This window comes from Rousettus aegyptiacus, unplaced genomic scaffold (genome assembly GCF_014176215.1).
Source record: "Rousettus aegyptiacus isolate mRouAeg1 unplaced genomic scaffold, mRouAeg1.p scaffold_m13_p_1, whole genome shotgun sequence".
In the NCBI taxonomy this organism is placed as follows: Eukaryota; Metazoa; Chordata; class Mammalia; order Chiroptera; family Pteropodidae; genus Rousettus; species Rousettus aegyptiacus.
The window spans coordinates 19,564,172-19,581,257 of NW_023416284.1; the positions used below are offsets into that span (position 1 = coordinate 19,564,172).

General features: G+C 52.4%; 1 protein-coding gene across 5 annotated transcripts in view; it reads right to left on the reverse strand.

The window, feature by feature from the left end:
* Window positions 1-3,604: 3,604 nt before the first annotated feature.
* Window positions 3,605-17,086, reverse strand: part of COL16A1 (collagen type XVI alpha 1 chain) — a 49,330-nt gene continuing 35,848 nt past the window's right edge. For all 5 annotated transcript variants that reach the window (XM_016150391.2, XM_016150390.2, XM_016150393.2 and 2 more), the window contains 16 exons: window positions 16,711-16,773; window positions 14,319-14,390; window positions 14,075-14,128; window positions 13,204-13,248; window positions 12,966-13,010; window positions 12,588-12,641; window positions 12,155-12,208; window positions 9,939-9,989; window positions 9,498-9,587; window positions 7,989-8,024; window positions 7,343-7,387; window positions 6,269-6,457; window positions 5,854-5,920; window positions 4,965-5,141; window positions 4,713-4,790; window positions 3,605-4,003 (listed from right to left, as the gene is read on the reverse strand). In XM_016150391.2, the coding sequence (XP_016005877.2) occupies window positions 3,801-4,003; window positions 4,713-4,790; window positions 4,965-5,141; window positions 5,854-5,920; window positions 6,269-6,457; window positions 7,343-7,387; window positions 7,989-8,024; window positions 9,498-9,587; window positions 9,939-9,989; window positions 12,155-12,208; window positions 12,588-12,641; window positions 12,966-13,010; window positions 13,204-13,248; window positions 14,075-14,128; window positions 14,319-14,390; window positions 16,711-16,773 (1,323 nt within the window). In that variant the 3' untranslated portion in view covers window positions 3,605-3,800. The remainder of the gene's footprint in view (window positions 4,004-4,712; window positions 4,791-4,964; window positions 5,142-5,853; window positions 5,921-6,268; window positions 6,458-7,342; window positions 7,388-7,988; window positions 8,025-9,497; window positions 9,588-9,938; window positions 9,990-12,154; window positions 12,209-12,587; window positions 12,642-12,965; window positions 13,011-13,203; window positions 13,249-14,074; window positions 14,129-14,318; window positions 14,391-16,710; window positions 16,774-17,086) is intronic.

The following is a 17,086-nucleotide window of genomic DNA, read 5'->3' on the forward strand; positions in this document are numbered from 1 at the left end:
GTTTGCTAGCAGAGAGATTAGTGACACCTGGCCTTCAAAATGGGGTAATGTGACACCCTCTTATTTTATTTTATTCCACAAATATATTAACCTATTGAATTCCCACTACTTGCCAGATTCTGTCTAGGTGCCGAGGATTGAACTATGAGAATTTCGCAACCTGGCCCCCTCTGTCTAGCAAAAGTCTCTTAAGAGAACAGCCTATTGGATAGCTGTGCTATTTGAGAGCAAGAGCATCCAAGTTATCTCTCAGGCCATTGGAGACCAGCCAAAGCCAAATCCAGGGCTGCACCTCTGAGCAACAGCAGCAGGCCGAGGTGTGTGTATTTTGGAGAAAGTTGAATAAAAGGGAGAACGGGATCTTCCAAAGACTGAAAAACAATCACTTCGTTTCCAAAACCTCAACTACCTGAAGCAGACAGAGGTGGGTGGGGAAGTTCCTGTTATTGTTTCAGTTTTAGCCGAAGAAGAAAACTTGGATTTCAGCCCCTTTCAGACCACAGAGCATTTTCCTGAGTTCATGGAAGCCCTGTGGTTGACCCAGTAGAGGTGAGGCAGCGTTTGGTAATGGAAGACTCATCCCCTGGAAAATATTGCCTCCCCTAGAGACACATCATTCTTTATAGGCGTCCTGGATCAGCACCAAGCTCCAGTATTGCTTACTGAGAAGGAAGACCAACACTCACTCACCTAATTATTGTGGAATTAATTTTCTTTGATTCCAACTAGAGCCAGTTTGAAATTTAAATTCCAATTGGATGCTGTGGATCAGAGGGTGATTGGCAGCTTTCCACAGGACCAACGAACAAATGAGAATAGCCGACACGGCAGTTTGGCTACACTCCCCTTGCATTATGGACTCACGTGGAGAATGCATTGATACATTGTCCTTGCATAAACCATTCAGGACAACAGCAAAAAGATCTGGTCTGATAAGGGGTTAACAGACCACATATGCAGAGTCTAAATAGATTCTGTTGTGTTCTGGTGACTGGAAAATATGACAAAAAGGAAGATTTAAATTCCAGAAGGCACCACATCTTGGGATTTTTTTCTCTGCAGAATAGATATGCAGCAGCCTTTTCTCCAGCTTACAGAGCAAAGGATTTCTCAGATTAAGGACCCTCCAGTCCATGCTTTATACCACCGTCAGTGAACCCCCATACGGCATGCCTGACTCAATACACCCTCGTAGAAAACCCTTGCTTCCCACTGTGTCCCCTGCTCATGTTCCATATTCCAGCCGCACCACACTGTGTCTCATCATTCCACATGCTGTGCTCAGTCCTCTCTGGACCTTGACACACGCTGTTCCCACTGCCTGCATTGATCTCTGTCTAGACACTGGTCCCTCAGCTCTGTGCTCTCCTGGTGCCTGATACTGCCCCATCATCTCACTTATTGTAATTGCTTGTTTAACTGGCTGCTCTCCCCATGGATACTGCGGGGGCAGTGACCATAGCTATCTAGTTTGCCTCTGAATCCCCAGAGCCTAGTACAGTTCCTGGCACAAAGTAGAAAGAGGAAATGGACTCATCAAGTTAGACTTTGCCAATTTGAATGATCTGTGCGTTGCCTTAAAAGCCTGGAGTACACTAAGAAATGAAGACAGAAGACTAACGGCCAGAATGTGAGAAAGGTGCCTAAAAGGAGTAGAAGGCGTGCACCCCTCCTTTCCTCTTCAGCTTACTCAGTTCCTGAACTCATGAGAAAAATCCATGGGTTTTTTTTTTTTTTTTTGCGGACCACAGTAACAGATGAGACTATAAAATGCAGCTTTCCATCTGGTTCTTCATGGTCCAAAAAAATAGAGCAATGTCATACTCGAGGGAGACAAGCACTCAAATCATGAAAGCATAAACTTAGCCTGTTGTAGATTCCCCTAAGAGTAGTGCGAATTTAACTCAGGAACAAAAGTGGAGAGAGCATCACTTACTCTGTAAGGATCGATGTCTGGGTGGCCCTCAAAGGGGATGAGCCTAATGTTTCCTCATAGCAGTTTCCCCCTCTGGCCTTCAAAGCTAACCTGCCTGATTGAACAGCTGATCCTGGCTTCTCTTTCTACTTGTGCCAATGTGCTCCTTGTCATGAGGTTCATCATCAGTTAGCACTTCACAGAAGGAGCTGAAGGAGGAAGCAGGCCTTCCAATGGGAGCTCTTTAACATCTGTCCTCATCCACTGTCCAAAACTGGCTGCTACTTCAATGCAAAGGTGATGCATTTGCTTTTTAATGTTCTATCTTAGAACCAGAGTTAACAGAATTTCTGGTGAGAGATAACGTAACAGTTGACTCTTCCTTTATCTAAAAACGTGTGAGACACTTGGGCATGCCCAGGAGTCAGCCTGATTTTATTCATCTGGCCACAGCACACCTCTGCTCCTGGCTGCAAAAATATAGGGCAAAGGTTCTGAAAAGCCACCCATAGGCTGATCTCTTGGTATTTGGGGCCCAACTAGAGAAGGGAATTTTTAGAACTGTGCTGGCAATACCAGCTCTGGAGAGATTTGACAGCCAGTTCGAAGGCTTCAGGCAATTTGGATAAGCATCTGGATGCTGGGTACATTTCTGAGCCTGCTCTGTTACCTCTTTGAAGTTTATCCAACTTGGATAAACCGTCCAGAAAGCTGGGGCCAATAAAAAGATTTTCTTTGGAAGTCCCTCTGGATGTGCCCTATTACTTTCTCACAGGGCCGCCAGCCCATCAGGACAAGAGATCTGAAAAGTTGGAAAATAAGTAGATTGAGATGGAATGTTTCTGTAATACTCAACTTGCTGTCTTTTTTTTCTTCCTAGCCCTTTTACATACAGAGGAGACGGGAGATAGATCACCAAACTCCCAGTAGACTTTGAGGACCATAAGCTTAGATCTGGTCATAGCTTACCTGTGATCTCTTTGCACTGATAAGACCTGTTTCTAAAGGCCTAGGCTAAAGATGTATGAGAAAAGCACCACACGTGTTAGATTAACAAAGATTAACAAAAGATGTCATTTGGCAGTCCAGGAGAGCTGATGACAGAGCCATGCATCAGTACAGACAGGAGGTTCCATCTCATTTCCTGGAGAAGCATCCCCTGGTTGCCTAGGCCAGGGGCTGGAACCTGTCTTTTCTCCCGTCTCACAGGCTTCCTAATCACAGAATTACTGGAGCAGCAAGAAGAGACTTTGTGCTTGGAGGTGCTGCCAGGCAGATCAACAGACTTTAGCACTGGATAGCATTTCCTAAGGTGCAGCTTGGGTTGGCTTTGAGTCACACTCAAGAAATGAAACGGGTGAGTGAGGTATCAAACACTGCTTTCTTTAGGGAAGCAACTAGGGAGAGGCCTTTATGAGCTAGAAGTGGGGTTTTCAAACCTGCTTCTGGCCCACTCGCAGAGAGAGGCTGGGCGATGCCCCAAATCTGACCCTGAGAAGTGTGCCATGAAGGACAGGATGCAAGGTCCAGAGGACCAAAGGATGACTCAGAAGCATCTGGAGAGGACAGCTGAGCTGGGGGCACCCTATACAGCAGCATCCCATGACTCTACTGGTTGGTTGACCAGTAGGGAAATGCCCTTCTTGACCCTGGGACGAAATGATAAAGGAAGACGACAGGGAGAGCAGCTGCAGCACCAGAGAATCCCCACTGGAAGTGGGACTGCAGGTAGTTTTATGGTTTTTTTATTTATTGATAAAAAAATATTAATAGCAATTAAAAAACAACAACAACAACAACAACAAACATTCGCAACCCATCAAAGTCCTATCAGTTTTAGCCATTTGTTCCCAATAGAGTCCTTCATCTAATGAACATGGTGATTTCAGCCAAAAGGCCCCTTCATGTTTTTCATGGGTGGGTACTGCTGCTCCATTGGCATGGCCCCAAAGCAGTCAGAGGGGCTACAGTGGCCAGCCTTACCCGGCTGGCCCATGGGACCTGGCGGGCCGGGGATGCCAGGAATGCCTTGTTGGCCCATTGGTCCAGTTGCACCCATCTTGCCATACCCTGGAGGACCTTGGGGACCTAGGGAGGGAAGAGTCAGAAAAAGAAAATCAGGAGACCCAAATTACAAGAAAAGAAAAAATAATAGGCACGGTAAATAATACCTTACATCTGATGAATACTCCTCAGATTATAAAATGTTCTCATGAAGACCTCATCTGATCCTTACATTAATTTAACAATAACAATACTACTGGCTATTTTTATTGAGAGTTTCCATGTGTCAGGCACACGGCCGAGTACTGCTTATGCATGATTCATTGAATCTTCCCAACAATGCCGTGAGAAAGAACTATTAGCTCATCTTGATGAGGATACAGGCTCAAAGAGGTTGCACACGTGGTAAGTGGTGAAGCTGGGTCTAAGAGCCAGGTCATCGGGTTTTGGTCATCCTCTTTTAGGCTATACAACCTGGCTTAAGTGACCTTGCCAAGGTAATACAGCCAGTAAGATGCTGAGCAGGCCTTGAACTTTCATTCCCTGGCCCAACCACATTTAACTCATCCACTGTGTCACGCTAGCCCAGTTTAGTACTTGAGGGAAGGCACTGGGTCTTCCACTCCCCACCCTGACATGCTCTAGTAAAGTGTCTTGCACAGTTGCATTACTGTAAATGCTGGTTGATTAGCCTGCAGTTATTTGAGGTTTAACACACTGTTACAGAAGGAGCAAAAAGAAAGGAGATCTCAGCTGCTTTAGATTCATGGTCTCAAATGCTGGCTTTTCCTACCTGGAGGGCCAGGAAGACCGTTATCTCCTGCGATGCCAATACCAATGTCCCCCTTTTCACCTTTGGTACCGGGCAATCCTGGGACAAAAGAAATAAAATAAGTCCTATCTCTGAGCAGAAAAATGGCACACCCAGTTGGATGATTTGAAACACACACATTCACGCAAATATATTCACAACAGACCTCATACAATGCACAGGTGTACCCCAAAGAGCTACATGTGCTTTTTGGGAACCAGAGGGCACAGCTACCTCTCATTCCTGGCAAGCCCTGCCGTCCTTCTCTGCCAATCTGACCAGGGAGCCCGGGAGCTCCTGGAGCACCTGGACGGCCGGGAGCACCATCCTTCCCTGGGGGCCCCGGTCGTCCTGGAGCTGCCGCCACCTCCACGGGGAACTGAATCCTGGAAGTATAGTAAGCCATCCTCTCTGCAGAAAAGGACAGGGACAGGTCACAGGGCATCCTAAGGACTCGGAATGACTGCACATGCTGCAGAGAGGCTGCCACCATAGAGTCCAAAGCAGCCTTTCTTCAGAGGACATCAGAGCAAGGAACATGGGGACTGATCTAAGTGGCCTCCATATTGCTTTCCACAGTGATCCCTCTGAAGTACAGATCTGATTCTGGCATCTCTTTTCTCTAACACCCTTGATTAGTTCACCACTGGCTTCAGATTAAAGTCCAGGCTCCTTGCTTGGTATTCAGGGTCTGCTCCCTAATCACAATGTCCCAGGCCCTTGAGGACAAGGTCCATGTTTTCCCGAGTCCCTAGCATATCAATGCTGAATGAGCAAATGAACAGGAATAAAATGCTTAAAATGAAACACCAGCCATCTTATAGTTGCTGCTTGGCCCTCTACTTAGAGCTCACTTCACGAAGACCCGTTTGATGTCAATTTTCTTGTCTGTCTCCTTTGCTGCAGTGGGGGCTTAGGGAAGGCAGGAAGAAATCGTTTTATCTCTGAACAGAGCAGGTGACAACTAAGTTCTGAAGTCTAATTGAACATATGCCTGTAAGTAGGGGGTGGGGTGAGTGAGGGGTAGGATATTGAGCTTTATGGAAAAGGAGGCCAGGGCAGGGCAGAGAAACACCTGGGAAGGGCAAGCAGCACCCACTGCCACCCACCGGTTGCCAATTACCATCAAACATTTTAATGATTTCTTGTCTGATGAATCTCTTGATTTCATCATAATTCACCATGTCTCCCTGAGGAAAGAGAAGAAAAACCTGCCTCAATTATACTTCCAAACCTGGTGCTCTTTCCCTGGGAATAGAGTTTATGGAACTAAAGGAAGAGGAGAGAAGCAAAGGTCCCAGGAGCTGCCCACAGATACTTAATCTTAACTGCCCCGAAACAGTACAAAACAGTTGTGCATAAGTGGATTTTTCTGGGGAGAGGGTCCCCAAAACCCCTCCCCACACACACATAGTTAAGAGCCACTCAAATGGAAATCATGCTCTTTCCTGCAGAATGTCAGCAGGAGCTTCTAAAATGGTCCATGCCTCCCACCCTGCATGCCTAAACAGCATCCGTGGTTGTCTGCGTCTCCTTACCATGGAGCCAGGCACCCCGGGCAACCCAGGGCTCCCGACAGGCCCTGGAGATCCAGGGTGGCCTCGCTCTCCTGCAGGACCCGGAGCCCCAACAGGACCCATGGATCCACTCTTGCCGGGCCCACCAGGCATGCCAGCTCTTCCCTTCTCTCCTGCCTGGCCCTTCTGTCCTGAAGGTCCTGGATCGCCCTACAAGGACAGGAAGTGACAGTCCAATACTGCCAAGTAGTATTATCAAGTCTACCCCAGGATGTCCAAGCATCTGCCCCTCTCTCCACCCTCCAACCAGGCCCCCAGTATCTCCTTCTGGACTGTGGCCACAACACCCTGACAGGTGCCCCACTTCATGACCCCCAGGACAGTCCTAGAAGATAGTTCTCGTGGTTTTACTCCCTGCTTAAAAATTCTGACAGCTCTCAACTGCTCTCTGAATAAAGGCCTAATTCTCTGGCCAAGCATTCAAGGCCACTCATGACGTGGCCTTGATCACATCTTCTCCAGTTTCTCTCTGCCCTTGAACCTCCCTCTAGACCTCACTGGTTATAATTCTTTGGTTTGGCCATACTGCCTTAGTCCTCCTGCCTGAATGCCCTTCCCATCTTCTATTCCCAGCACACTCTCCCTACTCTGCTGAAATATTCTTGTTCTTCTGTGCAGCCTCCCTGACTTCCAATCCGAGTTGGGTACTCCCTCCTCCTGATCCCACAGTGCTGTATCTAATCTTCTATAAAACCTGCCATAGTCTAGTGTAAATGTGACTGGACTAAGTGAGCACCTATTGTTCAGGGACCTCTGTTTACCCAAGGCAAGGACAGAGAGCCCAGAACGGAAATAAGATCAAGCGATGCTTGTAGAGTGCATGAATCACTCAACCAGTGAGTGAATGAACTCAAGATTTCCACTCTCCCAACCATAGCTAAGAACCTTGGAGTAGCTCTATGTGAGAAGTTTTCAGAGACGAGGTTGCTCCAAGTTCTGCCCACTGGCCTTCCTCCATGGCTAAAGTCATAGCTCAGAGCTGGGCTTAACCAACTCGCGAGCTTCTCCTCTCAAACCTAGCCAGTACCCACTCACCTTTGGACCAGGGGGTCCATAGAGTCCCTGTTTTCCAGGGGGTCCCTGGAGGAAAGCATAAGTCAGAAGTCAAGTTCACACAACATCTCCAAGCCACCCTGGGGAGGCAGGTGGTGAAAGGACCACCTTTCACATCCCCAGACCCCAGGGCCGTGTCTGGCTGGGTTCTGTGAGAAGAGAGAACAGCCTTCCTGCCAAGAGAAGTGTTGACAGCTGGCAAGGATGTCCCCTAGGGCATGGCCTTGTATGATTACATTGGTCGTGTCCCTTGTTACAGACAAAAAGAGGTGAGAAGTCAGGAGGGGCCAGTCTGTGGCATATTGAAGGGCCTAGTAAGAACTGGTACCCAGGAAATATTTGTTTGGTATTTATTATTATTATTGTCTCTCTCTCTCTCTTTTTTTTTTTTAACCAGGTACATGGTTTTAAAAAATAGCGAAAAACAAGTCTCACTCTTATCCTTATTCCCTACCCCCCAATCCCTCTCTCCAGAGCAACAAGGGTCCCAGTTCCCAGTCTATCCATCCAGACAGTCTGCGCATACAGGGAGCGGTGAGTGACTGAATGGAGAAGGAGGGGTCAGGGCACAGCGAGGAGCAGGAAGCAGCAACCCCACAGGAAAAGAATAAGCCCAGCACAACGGTACCTCTTTGCCAGCTGCACCATCTGCACCAGGCTCACCCTGGGGAGTAAGAACAATAAAGATGTGATAAGTGCCAAACCAGCCTGATGTCACATGCCTCACCTCCCCAACCTGGCATGCCCAGCCCCCGTTCCGCTACAGGCCATGATCCTCCGCCTCCCCCTTGGACACTCTTCACACAGACGTGGAAACTTAGACCGCCGCCCCACTTCCACAGGGTCCTCAAACCCCACCCTGAGAGCTCCAGGCTGCCGCCTGACTGAGCCCTATGAAGGAAGAGCTGACTGCACCTCCCAGCTCTTTGCTTGATGTTCCAGCATCTTACACACTCCCTGGCTCTCAGTATGTGTTAAATGTCTGCTGAATGAAGGCGAGAGCCAGAGATCTGGCCAGGGCAGCCTGAGCCTGCACCACCAGGACAGGAGAGGCTGCCTTCTGGGCCCCACCCGCCTGCTTCTGGTGGATGCTGGGGAAGAAGAATCTGTGATTGCAAGGCAGATTCATCCAGGGATGCTGGAAGCTCCTGAGCCCCTAGGCAGGGAGGGCGGAGGGCTGGCAGGGACCTGCCTGCCTAAGGTCTGGGGCAGGAATCAGAGTTGGGGGAGGTGAGACTCAGCCCTCTTAGCAGATGGGCTGACCAATCACCTCTGCTGCAGCCCCATTCCAGGCCCCAGGGTCATTGCTACTGCTCCCCAGAAGAAAGTCTGCTTTGGTGGAAAGCGCCCTGACCTGGGGGCTGGGAGACCTGGGTTCCTGCCTCAGCTCCACCAGCAGCGGACTTTTCAGCCCTGAGACTGATAATCAGTTGCACGTGATGTGGTTCACCTGTCTGGAACCTTTGAAGGAGGGTGTATAGCAGAGTGGCTAAGGACACAAGCTCAGGAATCAGGCGGGCTCTTCCACTCATTAGCTGTGTGATTCTGAACAACCTACTTAACCTTGATGAGCTTTGCTTTCCTCATCTGTAACATGGGGACAAGCAGACCTACTAAATAGGGTTGCAGTACAGATTAAGTGACAAAATGACAAGCTCTTAGTTCACCATCAGTATATCATCAGTGACTAATATATTATAACTCTTAGTATTGAACACGAGCTGAGACCAAGGAGTGTTTTCTGAGCTTCTGAGAATGCTTCAGTAATACCCCTATGTTTCTAGTTCTTGACATTCGTAAGTTTTCTGTGGTTGCCAAAACGCTCCCCTGGGGAGGGGGTGGGGCAAATAGGGGCCAGTCTCCAGTGCCTGACACCTAGTCAAGGGATCTGTGTAAGTGATCGGGTCCATGGTCAGAGGCCGTGGCCTGATGTACAGTTCGCACAGCACTGGCTTGCAGGTCTCGTCCCTTCGTTCAAACATGATGCGATCCTCTGGCACAAGCTCCACACCGCCATCTTACATGTTAGCAGCCCCTCCCCCTCTCTGGAGACCCCCAGATCCGCAGTGCTGTGCTCAACTGACAACACCAGCTGGCCCTTTGCCCTAGGGCTGTGCTTTAAGAGGTGGGGTCTTACTGGGGGGCCAGGGTGTCCAGGTGGGCCAGGCTGGCCTGGAAGGCCTGAAAGGCCCCTTTCTCCAGTGGCTCCCCGGTCTCCTTTCAGGCCCTAGAGAAAAGGAAGGGGGATGGTGAGAGGGAAGGGCAGCAAGAAAAGTAAACTCTTCTTAGCCAGAGGCAGAGGCTGTGGTGCCAGGAACCAGGCCCCCACCCCTGAGGCCCCACAGGGGGAGCTGGTGCTGCTCAAACTTGGGGCAGGGCCCCAGGATGGCCTCCAGCCCTCTCCAAAGGCCTTCACCATATGCCGATTGGGGAGGCCTCTGGAGGCAGGAGAGGCTGAGCAGGCTGGGGAGGGACAGGAACAAACTATTCTCCATCCCCCAGCACCCTCCAAAAGGAGCCCAAAGCAGAGCAGGGACAAACTCCTGGAAGGGAGGGGTGAGGAGAGCCTGTCACTCACCACTGCAGAGATCCCAGCTGGGCCTGGCTGGCCCGGAGGCCCCTGTGGCCCCTAAAGAGAAACAAAGTCAGCGGGATGGAAAGTTTCCAGTAATAAGGCCCCTGGGAAGCAGCGAGGGAACGACAGAAGGAACAGGCCCTAACCTTCATCCCAAGCCTTCTTTCCCTTCTGGTTTTGCACTTGAGCTTCTGCCAGAAGATGTGTGTCAGAGCTCAGGCCTGGCGGTCCCTGAGCACACAGGACCCTCGTGCCTGCCGCATACTTAGTGGTACATCTGGGGCTGTGCTAAGGGTATGACCTGGGGGGTCATAACCAAGTGCAGAGGGCAAAGGCCTGAGGGAGTCACCAGTGTGGGTCCGGGAGTCTTCTGAGCCCCCTGCTACACCCTCCTCCTACTATTCTGTGGGGGGAGCAGACAGCAGGAGCTGGAGGGGTCTATGCAGCAGGGGGTGAGGGGCAGGTGAGACTGGGGGGAGGCGATACTTGGCCCTCTTGGCAAGTGGGCTGACCACTCACCAGCACCTATCTTAGACCTCCCCGGTCTCCTGCTGCTCCCCGACCACAGAGCGCAATGAGACAGGAACCCTCGAACACTCAGGCGCGCGGCCACCACGCCCGGGATGAGCCTTGTCAGAATCCCCTCCCCTATCTCTCCACATTCTCGCTGAGGCACGGCGCCAAGGTCGCCTCCCTGGACAAAGCTGCCCCGGGCTACCCGGGGCTCCCAGGGCGCACAGGTCTCTCTCAGAGCACTTCCTTCCGCACTCATAAATGGAAAGTTCTGGAGGCAGGATCCCTGAGACAGGATTGCCCAGCACTGAGACCCGCACACAGCAGGTGGCTGGATGGATGGAGGTGAGAAGAGGAACCCCGTGCCCCTCTGGTCCCCAGCCCCCCTAGTGAGTCTCCAGTGAGGACACAATTCAGAGTGTGTGATGCCTCCTTTCATCTGTAACATGACGGGGAACCGAACTAGACCTGGGGTCCCCAATCAGGGGCCTCTGGACCCCCCTTGAGATCAGAAAAAATAGCGATGAGGACCTAAGAGTTCTGTTTTTTGGTCATGAACAATTTTTAACATTTCCAAACACCTCCTAGAAACCGTACAACCAGCCATGATAGGGCTGCAATAAAATGCCAGTGTATTCGCTTTTCTCTGGAACTCCACCAGCTTGGCGCCGTCGCAGTGATCAAAGGCGCCCATTGGCAGTCCTCTACGTTACTGATGAGTAAAGTAGACAGGAAATCCATTATTGCTTAATAAATATCCTCTCCGAGTTGCCCTATCTCAGCAAATACACCACCCACTTACCCAGCTGCCCAAGCCGAAAGCAGGAGGCACCCTTTATTCCTCTGATTGCTCCCTGCAGCACCGAGTCCTCTACTTCCAAACACACGCCAGATCTGTCCACTCACTGCTCTGCCACTGCCTTCCGTCCACTGCTGAAAAGCCTCCCAGTGATATATCTTCTCCTATCGGCATGCCTGCGCATGCACGCGTGTACACGTGCACGCATGCACACACACACACACGTGCACGCACGCACACACACGCACGCACGCACGCCATCCTCCAAGGTCCTCCACCATCTATCTGCATCATGTCCTATCGAAGCTCAGCTTTCCGGTTCCCACTCACACATCCTTGAACTCTACTCCAGCCACGCTGACCTCAGGGGCTCCCCAAACATACCAAGCCCCTCCCTGCCTCAGAGTCTTTGTATCAGCTGTCCCTCATCCCTGACCTGGATGCTCTGCCCACAGACTGCTGGACATCTGGTTCCTTCTTGTCAAAGTTTCCTCTAAAGTCACCTCCCAGTCCCTCCCTGTGACATCGCATCACTGCCTGATGCTTCCACATCTGTGTGTTCTGCCTTCATGGAAGCTCTGGGATCAGGGACCTTGTCCATCTTGCTCACGACCTTAGTCCAGTGCTTGGAACAGTGCCTGGCATGGAGCAGTTGCTCAAAAATTATTTGTTGAATAACTGAATGATCTTTGTTTGATCAGTAAGTGTGAATGTACCCAGAAAATCAGAATACGGCAAAAAGCCTGGAACCACTGGATTGGGTGAGCCCAAAGCCCCTTACGGCTCTGCGTGGCTGGGGCTGCGCCTGGGGTGAGTTCTTTTAGGTCATCACCGCCTTGTTCACCGCCACCCAGCCCTCACGGAATCCCAACTCTCACAGAGGCAGAGGCAAAAATAGTGAACTCACAACGTGGCCAGGGGGGCCGGGTCTTCCCTGGGGTCCCATGGCACCGGGCTCACCCTGCAGGAGCCAAGAGAAAAAGCAGAAACAACACAGAAACAGATTTATGTGGAGCTGTTAGTGGGAGAGGGTTGAGCGGAGCAGGTGGAGTATCAATGGTCCAAGGAGCCGAGCTGAGCCCTGGCTCCGGGCCTAAGCCTTTCAGGGCCTGAGGCATCGGCCTTGCCCAAGCGTGTTGCTCGAGAGAGAAAGCAGAGCCCCCAGCCTGAGAAGGCTAGTGACCCCACAGCCTGTAGACAGGGGGGCCAGGTACAACTCTTAAAGAGGGAGAAGGTCAAGATATGCAGTGTTGGGCAAACCCTCCTCGAGAGGGTCAAGGAGAGAAGAAGACAGCCACTTTGCCCGTGAGTGGCTGCGTGTACAGACCCCCAGGCTTTACCTCCGCTCCAGGCCGACCACTGCTGCCTGGGGGCCCTGGCTTTCCACAGTCGCCCTGGAAGAGAGAGAGGCCACTGGAGCTCACTAGACCTCTACTTGGCTCCCCCACCCCCCAGTTGACCCCACATCAGAGGGGGCCTGCCACCTGTGTGACCTCTCGCCAGAGGCTCTCTGATGCCCTGAAGCTGATTGATATACAGGTAAAGGCCTGACCCAGTCTGCCAGGCGCCAGTGGCTTCAGGAGGCTTAGATGCTCGGGTGGCATCTTTGCCAAGGGTCGGGTGGCACTTCCACTCTGGCTGGGTTTGCCACATCTGCCTGGGGTCAGGCTTCGTGGAGAGCTGAGAAAACCTGCTTGCAAAGGTCACCAGGTCCTTACCTTTGGCCCTGGGAGGCCAGGATGTCCTGTTTTCCCCTTGAAGCCCTGGGAAAAAAAACCAGGGAGCTGCACCGTCCTTCACCTCAACCAGAGGCCTAGTCCCACTCCTCCTCCCTCAGGTTAAACAAACCAGATCAATCCAGGGAGGAGCCGAGCTGCCCCACCCACCAAGGCGGAGCTGTACTTGCTCCGCTTCCCCACCCCCCACCTCCCAGCTCCTTCCAGTAGCTCAGCTTACCGGGGGTCCCATGAGTCCAGGCGGCCCGGCGGGACCAGGGTCCCCCTAGGGAAAGAGACCAAGGTCATTGAGACAAGAGCTTCATCCAGCTTGAACCCAACTCATCCACCACTGTTTTCTCCCTTCTCCAGCCCCTCCTCCAGCTCTCCTGGGATGGAGGAATATCATACTGGGTGGAAGGAAGACACCAAGCTGGGCATAGCCTCTGACTGGCTGTGGCCCCTGCGTGAATCCCAGCCCCTCGCTCAACCTCCGTTTTCCTTCTTTGGGGTACAGAACGGGGTCAACCTAGATGCTCCACCCTTTGCAATGGTCCCATCCCTTTCAGATTCCCTAGCAAAACCAGATCCAAGGAGCAAGGCCTGTCTGAATTCTTCTATGTCTGCAGCCTGGTTCTTTCTGACATCAGCCTATTTGGGTCACTCCGGTTCATCTTCCCACTCACAGGCTAGGAACCTCTGACTCCAGACAATGGGAGCTTTGGACAGGGCTAGGGTCTGAGTTTGTTACGCCTCTGTGGCAGCTCAGGCCCACCCTGCCTGTACAGGCCCCGAGCTGAGCACCCAGCACAGTGGGGCCCTGAGGTTTCTTTAACTGCCTAAGTTTCTGAATAGAAATTTACTCCCTTCGCTGTTCTGCCTTTTGTGAGGCCAAGCTCATCCAAGCTGGTTAAGGCTACCAGGAGAACTGAGAAACCAAGGTTCCATCAGGCAGGTGGGATGTGGTGAGAGGCAGACAGAGGGGAGGCACGGGCACCCCTGACAGAGGTGGGGGGCCACTCCAGTTCTCTTTATCAGGGTTCCCTTGACTTTGGCTCTTGGAAAAGGAAGGAAAAGGAAGGGGCTGCCCCACCCCAGGTCCATCATCTCACCCGCAGGCCAGGCTTGCCGTCCTTCCCATCCAGACCATCCAGGCCGGCGGGGCCCTAGACACAGGAAAAAAATTCTCTGCATGTCCATATGTCCATGCTGGAACTCTCAAAGTGGGGAGGCCTGACCCGGCAACTCCGCCCTCTCCACCCCTCACCCGACTCTCAGCCCTGCCAAACACACATGTGCACACACGTGCCCACACACACATACCGCACCTGTCAGCCTAAGAGGGTACACGCTCACCTGAATCCCAGGAGGTCCTGGCGGCCCAGGGGGACCAGGCATGCCTGATGGGCCTCGAATCCCTTCACTGCCCTGGAAACAAGCCCCCCAACAAAGTCAGCAGGTTCTCACCCCATCCCGGAGACCCTGGGCCATGGGTTCGGTGACTACTGGAAGCCAGGACAGCCGGCTTCTAACTGGATATGTTTAACACACCATTCCCCCAGGAAGCTCTGTCTTCATTTGCCAAGTACCCCCCACCCCCCCTTTTCCTCACTGTTCCATGAGCCTATTCAGTCCAGCACCTTCTTCAGGATTGACCAGGGGCTGGCATGGTGCTGGCTCAGTAGCACGCGCTAACTAAAGGCATTCAACTCACTTTGGTCCCAACAAGGCACCAAGCCTCTGATTCCCCCAGAGAGAAAAAGGGTGGCCCCTGTCCCTAGGAGCTCAGAGTCCCATCCCATGAAGGTCACAGGTTCTACAATTAGGGGCAATGCAACAGTCCATGTGCTCTGTGTGAATAAGGGGCTATAGGAGCCAGGGAAAGTGTCACAGAAGAGTAACCAGATGCTAGACTCTGCAGGATGTCTGCGGTTCACACAGGTAGAGGAGAAAAGGGAACATCACAGGGAATTTCAGAGAAGGATAAGGATTTGGAAGTGGTCCCATGCCTGGCCTAGCCGGGGTGTCTGGGGAGCCCATGTGATGGGTGGATTGAGAGAAAAGGCTAAAGGAGTTAGTGTCTGGTTGGGAGTGGGTCCTGAATGCCATGTTCAACTTTATCAAATAGACTAGTGATTTTCAAACTGTACTTTTCAGAGCCCTGAGGGCCTGAAGTGGGGGCCAGAGGGTAGGACTCCAGGACTCCCTATCCTTGCTTTAGCCAGAGCAGCTCCATTTGTATCTGTTTTATAGACTGAGTGTTCACATGGCCTTTTGTATGATGGAAAGGCTTGGGGACTGCAAGATAAAGTCTGAGAACTGCTGCTACAGGCACTGGGGAGCCATTGAAAGTTCTAAGGAGGGGAGTGATGAGAACAGACGTGTGAATTAGAATGCTTATAGGGCAAGGGAAGGGGAGGAAGGCAGCTCAGTGGGGAAGGCTGCTGCATTCTCCAGTGGGGAGCAGGGAGCTGCCCTGGAGCAGCGGCTATGGGGGTGACAGAGAGGAAGGGATCCAGCTAGAGAGAGACCCCCACAGAGTGGGGAAAAATGGCAGCATTGCAATACCATCCATAACCAGGAGGGGTCAGCACAGCCACAGGAAATGTCAGCCCCACAGGGAGTTGGGAGTGAGAACCACTGGCCAGAGGTTTGGGATGCTCTGCAATGACCAGCCTAAGGAGAACAGGCTGCCCTGGGGTACAGAGCAAGGACAGAGGACTCTGGCAGGGGCCGCCATCAGGTCCCTCACAGAGAAGGGAAGGAAGGTTGCCCCCACCACAGCCTCAAACATGGCTGGTAGGCACTGGCTCTGGGAAGTAGCAAAGGGCCTCGGGGCTCTCCTGGGCTGGGAGAGAAGTCTCAGGTTTGTCTCTGACTTGCTGTGTGCCGCTGAGATGCCTCAGCCTCTCTGGGCCTCATTTTCTCACCCAAACAGTGACTAGTTAGACCAAGTCGGCCCTTCTGTAAGTCCCTTCCAGCTCTGAGAGGCTGTGCTATGTATGCTTCCAGAGGAAAGAGGCTCCCGACGAGGGCGTAGGCCTCTCTCTGGGCCACGATCAACCTGACCCAAGCTCGCAATCAACCCTAGGGCCTCATTACATCACCCACCCATTGCATCTGGGGAGCATTGAGACTGGGCTGAGACAGGGACATCAGCCCCCAGACCAAGGCAGTTAGTTTAGTAAGCCAAACCCGAGGGTAGCCAGTGTTGGGGCTCCCCAGACTTGTCGCCAGGCCACAGGGCCCTCTTTGGGCCCTTGGGGACAACCCCTCCAGGTTGATTTCTTCCCGCTATTGTCAGACCTAGAAGGCAAATGCCTAGAGCTCCTCCTGCTGTAGGGCTTCTAGTCTCAGCGAGCTTCCTCCATCTCAAAACTTCCCTGCCTCCCCCTTAGGAAGATGAAGCTGGCCTGGGCTAGCCTGTCACACCCTAGTCACCCACCTGTCACTATAGCCCTCTGCCTCCTCCCCACCCATCCTCTTCCATCAGGTGGGGTCCTTGGCTGCACATAGGCTGGCATGTGTCCTAGGCCCAGCTGCCATCCCTAGGAGCCTACTGGGTGGCCCCGGGGCCCTGTTGCTGGTAAGGGAGTTGCTGGGGCCATCCTGGAGGACTCCTTTTCCCCTCCCTGATGTAATTAAGGAAGTCCTTGAATTTCCAAAGGCCTGCTGCTGGGGGTGGGACAGCGGTTGAGAGCCCTATAGCTCAGATCTGTGACTGTGGCCAACATGGGGTTCTGCTCACCTTCTCCGCTTGGGGGCCGGGTGGGCCAGGGGCTCCCTCTTTGCCTGGGAATCCAGGGGGACCCTATATCAACAAAGGAGAAGGTGGAAATGAACGTGGGTCTGAGGGGGGGGTCTCCCCTTCCTTCTTCCTGCTGTGCGTGCTTCACTGTTGTTGATGCTTTCTAGAAACACCACCCAGGAGCACTGAGTGTGGCTGGCCTGCTGGGCTAGGGCCCACCCAGGAGGCTCTGCTCTCCAGGTCCTGGCTTCTGGAATCAGGCCTGGCCACCCAGGCCGTTTCTCCCGTGCCTCTTCCCTCCCCTCCCCAGGCCCATCTCGCTCAGCCTGGCTTGGTCAGGCCTGCCCCTCCCCGATGGGATCACATCAGACAGAAC